The 17,264-nt window shown below is 39.2% G+C and overlaps 1 protein-coding gene across 1 annotated transcript in view; it reads right to left on the bottom strand.

Moving 5' to 3' along the window:
• Positions 1-1,347: 1,347 nt before the first annotated feature.
• The window catches only part of LMNB1 (lamin B1), a 68,417-nt gene continuing 52,500 nt past the window's right edge, over positions 1,348-17,264 (bottom strand). The window contains exons 9-11 of the mRNA XM_004384292.2: positions 11,455-11,574; positions 5,471-5,578; positions 1,348-3,119 (exon numbers count right to left, since the gene is read on the bottom strand). Of these exons, the coding sequence (XP_004384349.1) occupies positions 3,078-3,119; positions 5,471-5,578; positions 11,455-11,574 (270 nt within the window). The 3' untranslated portion in view covers positions 1,348-3,077. The remainder of the gene's footprint in view (positions 3,120-5,470; positions 5,579-11,454; positions 11,575-17,264) is intronic.

The raw sequence follows: 17,264 nt of genomic DNA, 5'->3' as shown, positions 1-17,264 counted from the left end.
GTTGCGGACAGGAAACATGGCTTTGGGTCCATGCAAGAGAGAGGACCTAGAACAGAGACTGCTGCGTAAGGCATAGACCCTCAAAGTGCTCCTCGAATCCTCATACACCGCCAGAACACGGCCTGCCAGCCCAAACACAAACTTCGGTTAGGGCTTTGGGGCAGCATGTTGAAGTTACCTGGGAAAAACAAACACCCACACACAAGTGTTGTAGTAGATTTACACTACAAGACGAGGAGGAAAAAAAAAAAATTGGTCCCAAACCCTGGCATCACTGAGGCCCTTGCACAAGCAAGCCTCAAAGTACTCTGTAGCAGCACCTGCAAAACCCTGGGACACAGCCCATGCACAGAACAAACAACCCTTGCTAAAGATGAGTTCATGTGCCTGAAAACCCCATGAGGAAGCAAACCACCATTAGGGAGAGTCAGCAGATGTAGCTGATAAAAAAATTAGCACTCCAAGAACTGAAGAAAATAGAATAAAGACTATAAAATAAATGACTAAAATAATTTTAAAAGAATAGAAACTATAAAGTATGAAAAAAGAATAGTCAAATTCGAAAAGCAAAGTCAAAGCCAACTTCAAAAATGAGTAGTCAGTGAAATTAGAAATGAGATAAACAACACATTACACAGGGCTGAGAACAAAATTAGCGAGATAAATACAAAGAAGTTACAGAGAAATAAGTATTTTTAAAAAATCTGAAAAGAAGATAGGCTCAATATAGGCCTAAAAGAAATCCCAGAAGGGAAGAACAGAGAACAGGGGTGGGATAAGATCCAACAAAGTGAGAACGTCCAGAGTCGTCTTAGTGAAGAACAGTAAGAGCTGGACAAGAGGAACAAATATACATCCATATCTAAACATAGAAGTGGAACCCCAATATCAAAGACAAAACAATGAACTCATTGGGGGAAAATGAATTCATACTTGTTATAAATACTCAAATAATTCAGAAGTATATTTGGTATAGCCATGCCTTCCATTGATGCAGATACACTAATACACAGAGATAACTATTAGATTTCAGAATGAGCAGCAAATGCTACCCAGTGGTCTCTGACACTCTAAATGTCCTGTGGTAAAGGGCTTAGCTCAATTTCAGAAAACCTTAACTTATTCTGAAATCTGTCAGCTTAAACAGGCTCAACAATCTACGGCCACACATCCAGGGCCACCAAACTATTTATGTAAAGTGAGCCCCAGATTTTTACTCTAAATTTCACCAGACTATATACTACTCTACTGTACTGCTCCTGTCAATTTTTCTCAACGCCAATTAAAAGTGTTGATTTTTACTACTCAGTTCATCCAGCAATAAAGTACCCAGAATTTATTTTGATGACAAGAACCCCATCTTGTGGCAAAATGTTTCACAACCAAGTTTGGCCATACACTGCATTGCCATCCTCATTCTGAAGATAAATCCTTGTTGAGAAGTTATCATTTTATCTGCTTCACCAGACAGAATTTCTAACCCAGCATTTATCTTGTGTCTGCAATGGCACCAGACTATGCAGTAAATCCGTGGAGCACAGTAATTCTGGGGCTTTGTGAGTTATTTTCAAGTGAAAGCTAGAAGTCTTTGTGCAGCTTACCGCAGGAATATTTTAAGAGAAAAGCAAACACTGACTCGGGGTTAGCTTCTGAAATGTTATCATCTGTTCATCCTAGGTATGGTCCAGATATCTACTTTCTGCAAGATGAACTCACTTTAACTAAAACATTCACAAGACAAAAACTCCCCAAGACCCACAACAAATGACACCTAGTTATTACCATACATAACAAAGCTACCCCACACCTGTATTTCATTTTATTCAAAAGGTAATCCTCTAAAAGTCAGCTTTTAATCAATCTTTCCCTACCCCCTATTTTAAAAGACAGCAAGACTAGATTCTAGAATAAATATTGTCTTCTGTTTCACCTTTAAAAGGAATGTCCTTCCGCACTGTCTTCTCCCACTATCCCTAGGTTCCCATTTTGCTTTCCAACTTAAAAAGATTTTGAAAAGTCTTATCGCTAATGAGCTAAAAAATGTTACGTACAGAGCACAATGCATGTGGCTCAATGAATATTAGCTATTATTATTGTTTTTATTGTTATTACCATTATTCTTAATGACAATAGAGCACTGAAAAGAATAAGAGATCCCAAAAATTGTTTATTTGTTCATTTATCTTGCTCATTGTCAAAGCCTTGAAGAAAAACCCCGTTCAAACAGGAAGCCAAATTATTTATCAAAAGCCAAACTGAAATAATATTTTTCTCCCCTCAAAACCCCTGTTCTTTTTAAAAAGGGTGCAAAAAGACAGTAGGTTAATATTAAAACAGCTTTTTATTTGTTAATGTCACATGCGAAATAAGCAAGTTATACTATCTTAAAAAACACAACTAATGCATTTTAACAGAGAAGCCCTTCCCTCCTCCCCTTACAGCCCTCCCCCTCTGTTCCCCTCATGAATTAAGAATCTAAGAGAAGTAACCATAAAACAAAGTTTTGCGGAATCCTTCATCCAGAGTGCTTACATGATGATTAGGTTAATATTGCCTTCTTACAAAATTTCTCTTTTCTATTTAAAAAAAATTTTGTAACCTTGATTGCTTATTATAAAAATTTCAGTACAAAAGTTCAATATATTGAAAACTGCTTTCCCATCCCTCACAGCACCGTTATATATAGCAGAGAATAATCAAGAGCAGATTGCTAATCTAGATGGAGCAATCTTCAAATTAACCCAGACACACAGTGGTTTATTCCCACCCTCCCCCACCCCATAAGAACTTAAAAAAACACACATACAAAAAATGTAAAAAATTGGAGGGACCCTTTCCAAACAACAGTACACAGTTAGTTCAGTGTCAATAATTCACATCTTGCAACAAAGTGTATGGATATTTCTTTTACAAAACTTTCAGTGTCAAAAAGGAAATTAAGGCCATCAGATTCGCAGCTTAAAAATTCACATAAAGGAAATATAAAAATACTCTGTGCTTCGAGAAGGCTCTGCACTGTATGTAGGTAAGGATTACCATACTTCTTTATTTTGAGGAAGACAGTTGACTTGAGAAGTTTACATAATTGCACAGCTTCTGTTGGATGCTCTTGGGGTTCCCTGATGAGGAAAACAGAAAGAAAAGTTAGTGCTAAGAAAACGGATCACAGTATTTTAAAGTAAGACGATACGTTTTAAAATAAGGGAGACTACAAATCCATACCACCCGTTTCAAATGGACCCTTAACGTTTCGTCTCACTTATCCTTTTTAACCTTTTCTGATGGGCTTCTTCCCTAGAATACTGCAACAAATTCCAGAACCACGATTCTCCACTCTGGCTGCACATTCAGCGCCTGACTTGCTTAAGAAGAAATTCTGATCTAGGTCTCTAGATCAATTAAGTGAAAATCACTCATTTAACTGGAGAAGGGCATCTGAGTGTGTGTGTATGTATCCCTAAGTAATTCTAATACGCAGTTCAAAGCTTAAAACCACTGTTCAATAGACTCCATTTACAAAACAGGAAACAGGAGATCAGTGGACTCTGTTCTAAACAACCCCATCAGAGAGGGCAGTTTGCTAGATCCTGACCGTCCACATCCCAAGGCATTTTGCATTGGATTTATCCTTGAATGTGAAGTCAAAAGGGCCCCTGTGTTCATTTCTTTTTATCACCCATTAATTCCTTAAAAGCTCACAATATGACTTGTGACTCACTACTCAGCTAGACTGAAACTGGTCTCTTGATGGTCACCAAAGAAACTTCCTTATCAACTTGCAAGGCCTATTTTTGGCCTTTATCCTTAACTCTCTGAAGCATCTGACACTGCTGACTAGCCCTCAGCCTCAAAATCCTCTTCTCTGCTGGTAGCAAAAACCATCTCCTACTCACTCGTCTTGAAGGTCTTATCTACAGAGTTCTTCCAACTGTTCCTCCTCCCCCTTTACCCACTAGCTGTGGATATTCATGGTCAGTCTTTGGTCTTTGGTTTCTCTTTCTCCCCAAATACTACTCTACTTATTCTCAGAGCTTCCACCATCACCTCTTTATGGCTCTGAATCTGAATTCCATGCCTTCTCTTCTCAGTTTACCAACATACAAATTTCCAACAGTTTAGCAGACATCTATATTCTGGCATCCTATTATCACATCAAAAGTCACTGATTTATAATTTATCATTTTCACTCTCAAAACTGATCTGCCCTTCCATCTTCCGGACCTTGGTATCATTATTTTCCCTGACCACAAAAACCTCACTCATCTTTCCCTTCTCTTTTTTTCTTCTCCTGCCCTCACGTTCAGTCACTAAGCCTTATTACTACATTTATACACTTCCCTCAGTGTGTCTGCAGTCTCCCTTCTTGAGTCAATCCCTCTCTGATTCAGCTTGCCCAGTGATATTCTAAAATGTGGCTCTCAATTTCAAAACTATGTGCGTTCAAGACTGGACAAGTATCATTTCCCAGAATCTTCTCAATGACTCCGGGAATCTCATGCTCTAAGCCACTTGTGTGGCATCCTGACATATCTTTTATATTGTTATTTTAGTTCTAGTCATTATGATGTTTCTCATCAAGGGCAGAAAATAGATCTTATGCTTTTTTCTTGTTGACACCAAGTCTAAAGTATCTGTTCTTAAATATTCCTCCAAAATGTATAAGGCGGCATGCAGACCACCACAAATTCAGTCTACCTCACATAAACAACCTTGAGTGGTTCTCAATATTGGGGGATAAATACAGAAGACAATGTTTACTTGGTATAGCACTCGAGCTAATGGAGCAAAATGAACTTAGAAATCTGGAGACAAGGAGATAAAGCGTTATAAGGATAAGGGTAGGGACTCTGATTAATGATCAGACTTGAACAGTTTGACAATATAAATGGAAGGCTCATTAGTTATTAATAATTCTAATTTAATTACAACCAAATTCTAAGTTTCTTTATTTCAAGGGCTCTTTATTTCAAAAGCCCCAGCATCAGCTAAAATCTGTCTTGCAATTAGATAATGATTAGAAACTTAATGTAGCAAAAAAATAATTTCTCATTGAAGTTGAATATATTACTCTTTATTTTAAGTTTATATGCTTTAATTTATTCATCTCCAAGCTTTTAATCACAAAAGCCTCCAGTAAATAACTTTTGAGCATGTATTCCAATCCATATATACTTATTTATAAGTGATATACATGTCTTACTATAATAATGTATTATGTATATTACAAAACGAAAGGCAAGATTGAAATTTGATACAATGAGACAAGGGGAGGGGAGAAAAAAAACTGCTAACATTTTCTTCCAGTAGCCTAAAGTACTACTGGGCACATCCCCTTGGAGGTACAAACCCCACTTCGTAGATCATTGCTCTGATTCGTCAATAAGACAAAAACATCCCTACTATTGGTTTCAGTTTTCATGTAATTCTGTTAATAAAATTTAAAACAAATATATTAAGGTAAAGTAATAACCTGCTGGTGAAAAAGTTCTTCCTCTACAACAGCTTCAGGAGCTTCTTCCTCCTCTTCTTCCTCTTCGGGTATGGTTGTTTTAAAGACTGTACTTCTTTGAGCAACCTCCTAAAAACAATGGCAGTTTGATTTTAAGTTAAAACCATACTTAAAATCACAAAGGCTGCAGAGGAGGGGGACCTTTTCTTTGCATTCCAACATCAAGGATTATCTTTTTTTTAAAAAAAAGAAAGTGTTCCATCAGTAGATTTAGCTACTGAACAGGATTTTTTGCATACTTAGTCACGGTTCTTAGATCTTCAATATTCCCTGCAGGGGAGCTACTGGTATCCAATATGAAATACCTGCTGAGACGTTTCCACTGCTTTGTACCCCATTCTGTTACTAAGAATTCTGCGAATCATTTGGCACACTGAATTCTTTGTAACACTCAACATGAATTTAGCTTAAAGATCTCAGCACCTAGCAAAGAGAATATGCTAAATAAATGCTGAATAAAAAGAAGCTGGAAATTAACTGCTGTGCTCTCAGGTACCACAGTGGCAACAGGAGCACTTGAAGAGTGAGATGAAAAGGGCAACTGGCTCAACCTTGAATGAAACGGAATCAAGACGGATGAGCGCTGTTTACTAATAACACTCCAGTGAGGTTCCGACGTATTCCGTACAGAAATAGGTCTCTCATCATTCACCGGAGGTAGGGCAGAAAGGAATCATTTCCATTTTCTACTAAAAGGCTCAAATACAGATTACTTCCCTGTAGAGAATGCTGAGGTGGCACAAATGGCAACAGTGTTTTTGTTTATAAACACAAAGCTAATGTGATGATGCGGCCGCAAGTAAATGAGCTTGTCCTAGACAGCGCCGCGGAGCATCTCATTTGATTCTGTACCACGTCTTAAGGTCGCTTAAGAAAGATAACTCCACGGAGGAAAATGGTGAAAATTACTTCAGTAAAAGCTTAATCTGAAATGTAACGCTGGCCAGCTAGTTTAAAATGGTAGAGGAAGAAAACAAAAAATCAGTGTCACAGAAATAAGCCTTCAATTTTAAATATGTCCAAGCATGTATTTTTGTAAATGAAGTATTTTGTGGGGATTTTTGATTATTGTTGCAGGGCCAAGGAAAATGGCCACTCTGAATCCCTCAATTAGCCTGAAACTTCAACTCTGTGAGATCAGTCTGTGTTTTCAAGCTCAAACAGCCATTTCACAAATGTAGGTCTGTTTTACCTGAATTAGTTAAAAAAAAAAAAAAAAAAAGCCTGTGATTCTTGGAATCAATTACAGTTTTTGAGCCAAAAAATCGACTGGGGGACGGCAGCACGCAAAATGCAAAAAATATTCTCAAAAAGCTGTGAGAGTACCCTTTCCTCAACTCAACTTAAAGAGTCCATGAAAAATCTTCTGTTACAGAAATCTCACGTTCCAGCTTAGGAGCTCATGGCAGATGTGTACACCAGCTATGCAAACACTGGCTCCTAGAGTGCGTGGTGTAGCTTAAGACTATTAGCCTCACATGAGAAGCTCAGAAAACAGCAACTTGCCGAACTTCATTAATTATAAATTACTTTAATATAACTTTATGTAAGCCTACTGTTAAGTACTTTTTATTTGTAAACATTTAAAAACCAATTAACTTAATGCAGAAAGCCTCTATGGAAAATAAGCGAACAAAATAATGTCTGAAAATCTAGACAGAAAAATAACAAATCTATTTAGAACCAAAAGATAATGGGAAGTTTAGATGCAGGAAACTGTTATTAATCAAGGTGCTAAAACATAAACGTCTTTATCCAAAAAATCCTCTCAGTAAGGTTTTTTTTTGCCCCCTTCCAGTTGACGTCAAGTCAACTCCGACTCACGGTGACCCCACGTGTGTCAGAGCCGAACTGTGTTCCATACAGCTTTCAGTGGCTGATTTTTGGGAAGTGGCTCACCAGACCTTTCTTCTGAGGTTCCTCCGGGGTGGACTCAAGCCTCCAACTTTTCAGTTAGAAGTGAGCGTGTTAACTGTATGCACCACCCAGGGACTCCCTCAGTAAAGTACCCAAGCCTAATCAAATGCTCTAAAAGGCACACATAATGATCTTATACTCTCTATATAAAACACATTATTGGCTTGCCCAGTTCCATGTCTTGGGCACATAAAGTATATTATTCAGCAGTGCACTGTAGCCAACTAGGACCAGCTGACTGTGCTCATCTCTTCACAGCTGTGTTCAGTCACATCGTGCTGGTCAGCCTGCAATCTCCACGGTGGGAGTATGTGCACCTCAGAACTCAGCAAATGCTCCCAGTCAGGGCTCTTGCTGTTGCAGCAGCCAGTTGTTAAGCTATTATATCTCTCTGTATGTAAGCATTTGCATAAACACAAGTTTCAGTTATGTCTATATTCTGGACGGTGCAAAGAAACTGCTTTATTTTATTTCCCTCATAGAAAAACATCTCATTTTACTGCGGTGACATTTGCTGTTTTAACATCCAGCACCACTTCTCTCGTTTCTAGGTAAGAGCCCCTAGTTTTATCTGGGTACCCGTCTCTTCTCCCCTGGAGCACACATGTGTCACAAGAAGCCAAGTGAGGCCTGACTGGTGGGGGAGTGGGGAGGCGGGGAGAGTTCAAGCTCTAACTCTATCCTCCTGACTCTAGGAGCTGGTTTGGGATGAGCATGTGACCCAAGCTGGTACAATAAAAAGAGGCTTCGGATAAGGACTCCTTGGGGGAAGATGCTCTTTCCCACAAGAAATGAGCCTGGATAGATGTACTTCCAGGAGGGCCTGCAGCCATGCTGTGTCCATGAGGGAAGACAACCTGGGAGGTAGAGACAAGAGACAGGTCCTTGGTGACACTGTGAGTCCAGCATCTCTGGGGATTTTTGGTTATGAGAGCCCATTAATTCCCATCATTTTTAAGCTAGCTTAATTGAATTTTCAGACTTTTCTAATATCTGAGCAAAAAGAAATAAAATTGAACTGACTTAAGCCAATTACCTACATTCTTATAGAAAAGTTGTCTTTACAGTGGTAAAGACTGTTGCTACTATGGGCTGAGAGCTACAAATAAATATGGTCTTACAGAATTAAAAAAATAAATACCAAAGGTATTTGACAATCACAGAAATAAGTAAGAACTTTATTCATATTTTCCTTATCTCTGACAGGAGTCATTAGTACAGAGCCTAGAAAGCAGAAGTTAATAAAAGTTTGTTAAAAGAATGGACAAATTAACCAAACAATCCCATATTCAATGGCATGAAGTATGAAGGGCAACTTGAGCTTCAGTTAGCTCTACTGAAATGTCATCAGTAATACTGCCCTCACGACATATCCCATGTCATGGTATCTACTTTGTTCACATGTCACAGTATTTTGTGATTTCTCAACATGCTGCTTTCCAAATATCCTCCTCTATTGTTTCTAACTTAGATCACATCTTCACACAGAAAAAAATGTTCTAGATCCTGAAGCTCACAAAAAGCCTATTTAATCTACCACATGCCCTTTAAAACAGTGCTCTTTTAATCTGAGCAAATCACCACTCACGTTTTGAAAAAAACACGTATCTTGCCTATTTCAGACGTCTGATGTCCAACTAGCCTAGCATAAGAGCTTCCCTAACTCCAGCACTTGGGTGACGGCGCCTAAAACAGCTGGGAGGATCCTAAGGTGCTGAAGGCAAGAAGCGAACAAAGGCTTCCGCACAGAGAACAGAAGAAAAAGCCAGCACGCTGAAGTCTGTGAATCACTGAAAGCATTTGTAAGCTAACTGCTATCATAAGAACTTAGCATCCCCAGAACTTAGCATGCCCCAGGTGCACCCCAAAATCTCACACAAACATAGTAAGAGTAAGAGTGAAAAAATAAGATGCTGTTTCACTTTAAATCTCAGTCTCAGATCAAGGATACTCATTCAGTAGAAAATGAATTCATCATGAATAGCAGTCTAAAACACTGGCAGATGTTTGCAGTGAGGTGCAACAGGAAGACGACCAAGTATGGGACTTTTTTATGCAAACACCTCAGACTTGCACAATGAACCCTGTTAACTACTTTATATCGCTTATTACTTTATTTCTCTTATTACTTAAAAAAAGGTCAATATTTAATTTTTAAAAATTTATTCAGCAAATATTTAATTCCCATGTCTCTCACCCCTATCATTTAACTTATTGGTAAGTCCTATCAATTCTATCTCCAAACTATCTCTTCAGTTGGTTCACTTTTCTACGTACAGAACCACCTTAGTCCAAGTTATAAGTCAGCTGCCTTGTCTCAGATTCTGCTTTTGTCCCCGCTACAGTCCACAATGCACACAGCACCAAGGTTTACTTGTTAACCTCACTCATCATATCATGTCACTCTCCTCTTTAAACGCCTTCCAGCAGCCTCCCATTCGCACTCAGAATTAGATCTACACTCCTTGCCAGGACCTACACAATCTGGCCTCTGCTCACCTAGTCAGCCTAACTCCGAAACTGTTCTCTCCTTCTTAGTCTCTATGTTAGCCATACTGGTCTCCTTTCCTTGAAAACACAGAACTCTTTCCAGCCTCAGGACCTCTGCACTTGCTGCCCCTCTACCTGGGAATATTTTCTCTGTTCTCTCAATAGCTGGCTCTTTCTCAGCATTCAAATTTCTACTCAGGTGTCATCTGCTTGGGGAGGCCCTCCCTGATCACCCTGCCTAAAGCAGGTCTCCCTGGTGACTCTGTGACACCGCTGTTTATGTCCTTTGCTGCATTTATTAGAAATTCTCTTGTCCCTTTCTCATTCTTTGGCTAAACCTACTCTCTCTAGAACGTAAGCTCCCTAAGGCCAAGAAATATGTCTACATTCTTAGTATAAAGTGGCTGGCACACAGCAGCTGCTCGGCATTTGCCAAAGAAATGAATAACCCTGCGCTTACAAATATGTTTGGTTAGTCTGTCTACCAGGTTTCCGCCTAACATTCACCTGTGTATCTCCTTTCAGTATCACTGGCTAAAGTACGTATCTGTTTGTGCTGTAAGGTGTGAAGCAGCAAAGCCTGTCAGCCTAGAAGCTGGTTAAAAGGTGAGAACCAGTAAGGACACCAGGACAAGGTACTAGCTGTGGCTTCTTTGCAAGTCAACTTAAAGCTCTTATGGCAAAGAGGGATGAAGAAGCAGCATTATGACTAAAAGGAAAACCATTCTGAACTCACACTACAAGCTCACTTAACATGCTTACTGCAACAGCAACAAAGGAGGAGAACTCTCAAATTCTAAAAAGAGGTTCGCTGATGTTTTATATGGTGTCTGCATAAGGTAATTAAGCTGGGGAAAGATAGGGATTAAACCATGCTTTACTAGCTTCGAAGTAGGCTTTACTTGCTTTATTAGAATGGCGGTATTTCTAAGACTAATATATTGGTGGGTGGAGAACGTGCACGTGTGTGGTATATTTATGTGGCAGAGCGAGGGGGAAGGTTCTTTGACAAGAATGCTAGGACTGACATGTTGAAGACATACACATCAAGCAGATGTACACCTCACAATCTTTGAACTCAGAGTTTCAGGAATGCTCTGAGAGCTAGTAACAAGGTTAATACTATTTATTGAACTGAGCCAGTCCTAGAGACCAGGCACTGTTCCAAGCACGTCCCAAGGATTGTCTCATTTAATCCATAAATATTATTAACTCCATTTTAAGGTGAGAAAACTGAGACCAGAGGTGAAGGAACCTGCCCAAAGTCACGGAGCCAGTATGCAGCGGAGGCAGAACTGAACACAATGATCTGACTTTGGAGCCTATGCTGATACTCAGTGCTCTGTGCATATACTTATACTCATATCTCATTCCAAAAATTTGAAGACAGCTTTGGTTTAATTTACTCAACAGCCTTGGTCTGATTTAAGCAAGCAATTATTTCATATTTCAGTTTGATTTTTGAAAAGAAATCACACTTGCATGATGAACTTTCAGGTGAAATTGACCTTGGAATGGTACTAATAAAATGGCCATACCTCTCCCTGAGAATTTTTCAATATAACCTTCACATCTTCGCCAGTGCCCCAAGAGTTCTGGTTTTTCCAGATGAGGTCGGTGGGAGGACTGGCTGTGACACCAGCATTTGCAGCCCAGATCTGGAAAAAAGAAAGGACATCAGTACACCCAGACCCCAGATTTTTCACAGACCAATGACAGCAGCACGATGATGAGATGTGAACACCTTATAAGACGTTTAGGATGGTCCTAAAAGTCTGAGAATTGTTTCCTAGCTTCAGACTTGCTATTTTAACTAGCTGTGTGTCTAGGAGAAGTCAGAATTCTCAAGGCCTCAGCTTTCCCATCTGATAAAGACGCTGATAACACATGGCTTTGGAGTGAAGCTGCCTACGTTCACATACTAGCTCTTCTATACACAAGCTGATCTTAAGTTACTTCACTTTCCTCATCCACAACATGGGCCAGTAATGGTATGTATACTGCATAGGACTGCTGTGAAGAATAAAAGGTTACCCACATACAGGGGCTGGCTCACTCAATGAATACTAACTCTCATTATTAGCATCCCATTACTCTATGAGTTTCATGGGCCATCCTTCTGAGTTACAGTCTTCTGACCGTCCCATCTCCAACAGTGTCCTCCAGCTGCCTACAGCAGGAATTGAGATGATGACTAACTTCTCTCAAACCTTCTCCAGCACAGTCTACCTGGAACATTCTCATGGAAACTGGTATGTCTCCAGCTAGGGATACTGTCATAATCCTCCAGACTGTCGGAGATGGAGCTCCAAAAAGAATGCAGGAAATGGATAAATCACCCACTGTTCAAGGCAAAATGTAATCGTTATTGATACTTGTTTCCTTTCTCAACAGTAGGAAAATTCTGCCATACTTTTCATGTATTTATTGGCAGAAAGGTATAGTAGAGTGGAGAAAATTTGGGAGTTAGAAGATTTAGGTTTGAATCCTGGACAAAACACTATTATCTCTATGAGCCTCAATTTCCTTACCTGCAGGGATACTACTACCAGCTCTGATCTTTTATAAAGAGCATATGAAAATAGACAGAAAAACATTCTGTAATCCATAAATTGTTATACAAGGCAAAGGACTATGCGATGGAAAAAGGAAGGCTGGAGAGGGCGTAAGCAGGTATATTTTTGAATGGGGAGAAAATTCTATGAATTACTGATTAGGAGAGAGCCCTTATGTTGTTAGATGGACAAGTCTTCTATCAGCATTGCAAACAAAATGGAGCAGGGAGTGGTTACTGGGATGAAAATGAAAAACAGGAACTGAATCTGGGCCAATTTTCAGATTAAGGGGCTATACCACTTGGAATGTTAATGTTTTCCTAATTTCAAGCTATACTTTTCACTAGTCAATATGTCATCACTGTTGGCTTTGTGTTAATAATAATACTCATAAAATGTCAGTAACGTGGCTGCTTAATTTAGCCTAAAATTTTAATATGTTCCAGAGCTGTGCTGTTTAATATGGTAGCCGCTAGTTTCACACAGTTTTTTTGTTTCCCTCACTTTTCTTTTTTATTGTACTTTAGATAAAGGTTTACAGAAAAAAAAGTTTCTCATTTCTCATTAAACAGTTAGTACACATATTGTTTTATAACGCTGGTTAACAACCCCACGACATGTCAAAACTGTCCCTTCTCAACCTTGGGTTCCCTATTACCAGCTTTCCTATCCCCTTCTGCCTTCTAGTCCTTGTCCCTGCACTGTTGTGCCCCATTAGTCTCGTTTTGTTTTATGAGGCTGTCTAATCTTTGGCCGATCAGTGAACCTCGGGAATGACTTCATTACTGAGCTAAAAGGGTGTCTGGGGGCCATACTCTCAGGGTTTCTCCAGTCTCTGTCAGGCAGTAAGTCTGGCGTTTTTTTGTTAGAATTTTGTTCTACATTTTTCTCTAGCCCTGTCCAGGACCCTCTGTTGTGATTCCAGTCAGAGCAGTCAGTGGTGGTAGCCAGGCAGTTGTACTGGACTCAGTCTGGTGGAGGCCATGGTAGTTGTGGTCCATTAGACCTTTGGACTAATCTTTTCCTTGTATCTTGTTTTCTTCATTCTCCCTTGCTCCCAAAGGGGTGAGACCAGTGGAGTATCTTAGATGGCTACTCACAGGCTTTTAAGACCCCAGACACTACTCACCAACGTAGAATGTAGAACATTGTCTTTATAAACTGTGTTATGCCAATTGAGCTAGATGTTCCCTGAGACCTTGGTCCCCACAGCCCTCCACCCAGCAATTTAGTCCCTCCGGGAGTCTGGATGTGTCTATGGAGATTCCATGATCTTTCCTTGTACAAGCTGTGCTGGCTTCCCCAGTATTGTGTACTGTCTTACCTTTCACCAAAGATACCACTTATCTATTGTCTATTTAGTATTTCCACCCATCCCACCCCTCCCTTTTAAGCACTTGAAATGTGGCTAGTCTGAATTTAGATGATCTGTAAGGGTAAAATGCACATCAGATTTCAAAGACTTAGTTCAAAAATAAAAAAAGTGTAAAATATCTAACTAACAATTTTTTATACTGATAGCATGTTGAAACGATAATATTTTTGATACACTGGGCTAAACAAAATACAGTACTAAAATTAATTTCATGTTTCATTTTTACTTTTCAAAAATGTGCCTAATGAGAAAATTTAAAATTATATATGTGATTCACATATTTCTGTTCTAGAGTTTGAAAATGACCTCTGCTATTGTTTTGTACAGTTTTACAGAAAGATCACTTATCACTATCATATTCAGAAGAGCTTATCTATCACATTTAATGCTAACTACTGAAGAAAAAAAATAACGTATTACATCATTTTATATGAGAATGTAGTTCTCCACTAGACCTAAAGAATATACATTTAGTCCCTGAGGAACTATATACCCACTGGAAAAAGAAGATGATTGGCGTAAGGGTTCCACATAAGACAGAGACCATACTCAAACTGAAATCTTCTGAATTAAAATGTCAGGTTTTTTCTACCACATTATACAACTTTCATAAGATACATAATAGGACTGAACAATTTTCTCTCACTATAATAATTACTAAACAGAAGAAAGGATAGTGTAGTTAAGATATTTGTTCCCATTTTTACCCATTATTACAAAATTAACCCACTGCAGCTGAGTCGATTTTGACTCACTGCAACCCTACAGGACAGAATAGAACTGCCCCATAGGGTTTCCACGGCTGTAAATCTTCATGGAAGCAGCCTGCCACATCTCTCTCCCGTGGAGTGGCTGGTGGGTTCACACTGCTCACCTTTTGGTCAGCGGCCAAGCGCTTTAACCACATTACAAAATTAGCATCTGATATTTTCAAAAAGTGGTGTCATACTCTATGAATACATCTTTTGAGAAGTTCTAACCTGGCAGTTTTTCTTTGATCTTATACATTTAAGGTTTGTATCAATCACAAAACTTAGGACATATTTAATATTTTTTTAAAAAAGAATCTAAGAAGAAAGAAGACACACATTATTCTTTAGGAATGAAAACACTGACTTATTTAAAACCTCTACACTCTTTAGGGAAGAAAATTGTGACTTCTTTGAAATCTTTATCAAAGTTAACATATTTCATTATTTGCTAAGTTTACTAAGTAAAAGCAATGGAATCTTTTATTTGCTCAATGAAGCACATTTCTCTAAAAGTGAGCTAATAATATTTAAAACCCACTGCTGTCGAGTCAATTCCGACTCATAGCGACCCTACAGGACAGTGTAGAGCTGCTCTCTAGGGTTTCCTAGGAACAGCTGGTAGAGTCGAAATGCCGACCTTTTGGTTAGCAGCCGTAGCTCTTAACCCCTATTAAAAAAGTGGTATTTCACTGTTGATGGGAATGTAAAATAGTACAAACAACCACTATGAAAATCGATTTGATGCTTCCTTAAAAAGCTAGAAATAGAAGCACCACATGATCCAGCTATCCCGCTCCTTGGAATACATCCTAGAGAAATAAGAGCCGTCACACGAATAGATATATGCACACCCATGTTCACTGCAGCACTGTTCACGATAGCAAAAAGATGGAAACAACCTAGGTACCCATCAACAGATGAATGGATAAACAAGTTATGGTACATTCACACAATGGAATACTACACAACAATAAAGAACCATGATGAATCTGTGAAACATCTTACAACATGAAGGAATCTGGAAGGTATTATGCTGAGTGAACTTAAGTCAGTCGCAAAAGGACAAATATTGTATAAGACCACTATTATAAAAACCCAAGAAAAGATTTAAACACAGAAGACAACATTCTTTGATGGTTAGGAGGGTGGGGAGGGAGGGAGGGAGTGGGTACTCACTAACTAGAAAGTAGACAAGAATTATCTTAGGTGAAGGGAAGGACAGCACACACTACAGGGCAACTCAGCACATCTGGACTAAACCAAAGCTAAGAAATTTCCTGAATACAACCTAATGCGTCAAGGGCCAGAGTAGCAGGGGCGGGGGTGTGGGGACCATGCTTTCAAGGAACATCTAGGTCAACTGGCATAACAAAGTTTTTTTAAGAAAATGTTCTGCATCCCACTTTGGTGAGTGTCGTCTGGGGTCTTAAAAGCTAGTGAGCGGCCATCTAAGATGCATCAATTGGTCCCAACCCACCTGGAGTAAAGGAGAGTAAAGAACACCACGGACGCAATGAAAGTATTAGCCCAAGAGACAGAAAGGGCTGCATAAACCAGAGACTCCATCAGCCTAAGACCAGAAGAACTAGATGGTCTCTGGCTACCACAATGACCACCCTGACAGGGAACACAACAGAGAGTCTCTGACGGAGCAGGAGAAAGGTGGTATGCAGAACTCAAATTCTAGTAAAAAGACCAGACTTAATGGTTTGATTGAGACTGGAGGGACCCTGGAAGACATGGCCCCCAGGCTCTCTGTTATCCCAAAACTAAAACCATTCCTGAAGCCAACTCTTCAGACAAAGATTAGAGTGGACTATGGGACATAAAATGATACTCGTGAAGAGTGTGCTTCTTAGCTCAAGTAGATACATGAGATTAAATGAGCAGCTCTCGTCCAGAGGCGAGATAGAGAGGGTCAGGAGCTGGTTGAATGGACATGGGAAATCTGGGGTAGAGAGGAGGAGTGTGCTGTCATAGTATAGGGAGAGCAAGTAGGGTCACAAAACAATCTATGTATAAATTTTTGTATGAGAGACTAACTTGAACTGTAAACTTCCACTTAAGCACAACAATAAAAAGAAAAAAAGTGGTATTTCAGAACACGCCAATAGAGTCAGAATTCCATACAGCCCATTTTTCTCTAAATACCATACAAAAACCACATCCTCTGCTAAAATATTATTAAAATAATAATATTAAAATACTATTTTTGCTAAAATATTATGTTTCACAGCACTGCTTCTTTACAGGGTGCCTATCACCCAAGGGCTTTTGTTCATAACAGGCCCAGACCTCAGCCCCAGAAATGGTGATTCACCAAGTTCAGGCTGGACCTGAACACTGAGATACGCCCCGGATGATTCTGATGCTAACCCAAGGTTGAAAGCTGCTGTTTTAAGGCATGCACTAGTATTGATGGATTATATCCCTTATCTTTCTGCCAAGTATTATCTCCTGAATTAGAATGGGCTATAAGTATCAGTCAACAGATAGCTATTTTATATCTACTTGAAGAGACAAAATAAAAAGAAATCTTTTTTTTTTTAAAGTCAGTTTTAATAGTCAATTACCACGCTCAATAAAATAGAACTTTGTTTCAATTTTTAATAGCACTTGTAATGCCCTAACAATGTCAAAGACATTTTAATGCCCATTTCTAAAAT

Source organism: Trichechus manatus, unplaced genomic scaffold (assembly GCF_000243295.1).
Source record: "Trichechus manatus latirostris isolate Lorelei unplaced genomic scaffold, TriManLat1.0 scaffold00121, whole genome shotgun sequence".
Lineage (NCBI taxonomy): Eukaryota > Metazoa > Chordata > Mammalia > Sirenia > Trichechidae > Trichechus > Trichechus manatus.
This window is presented reverse-complemented; position numbering and strand designations above follow the sequence as displayed.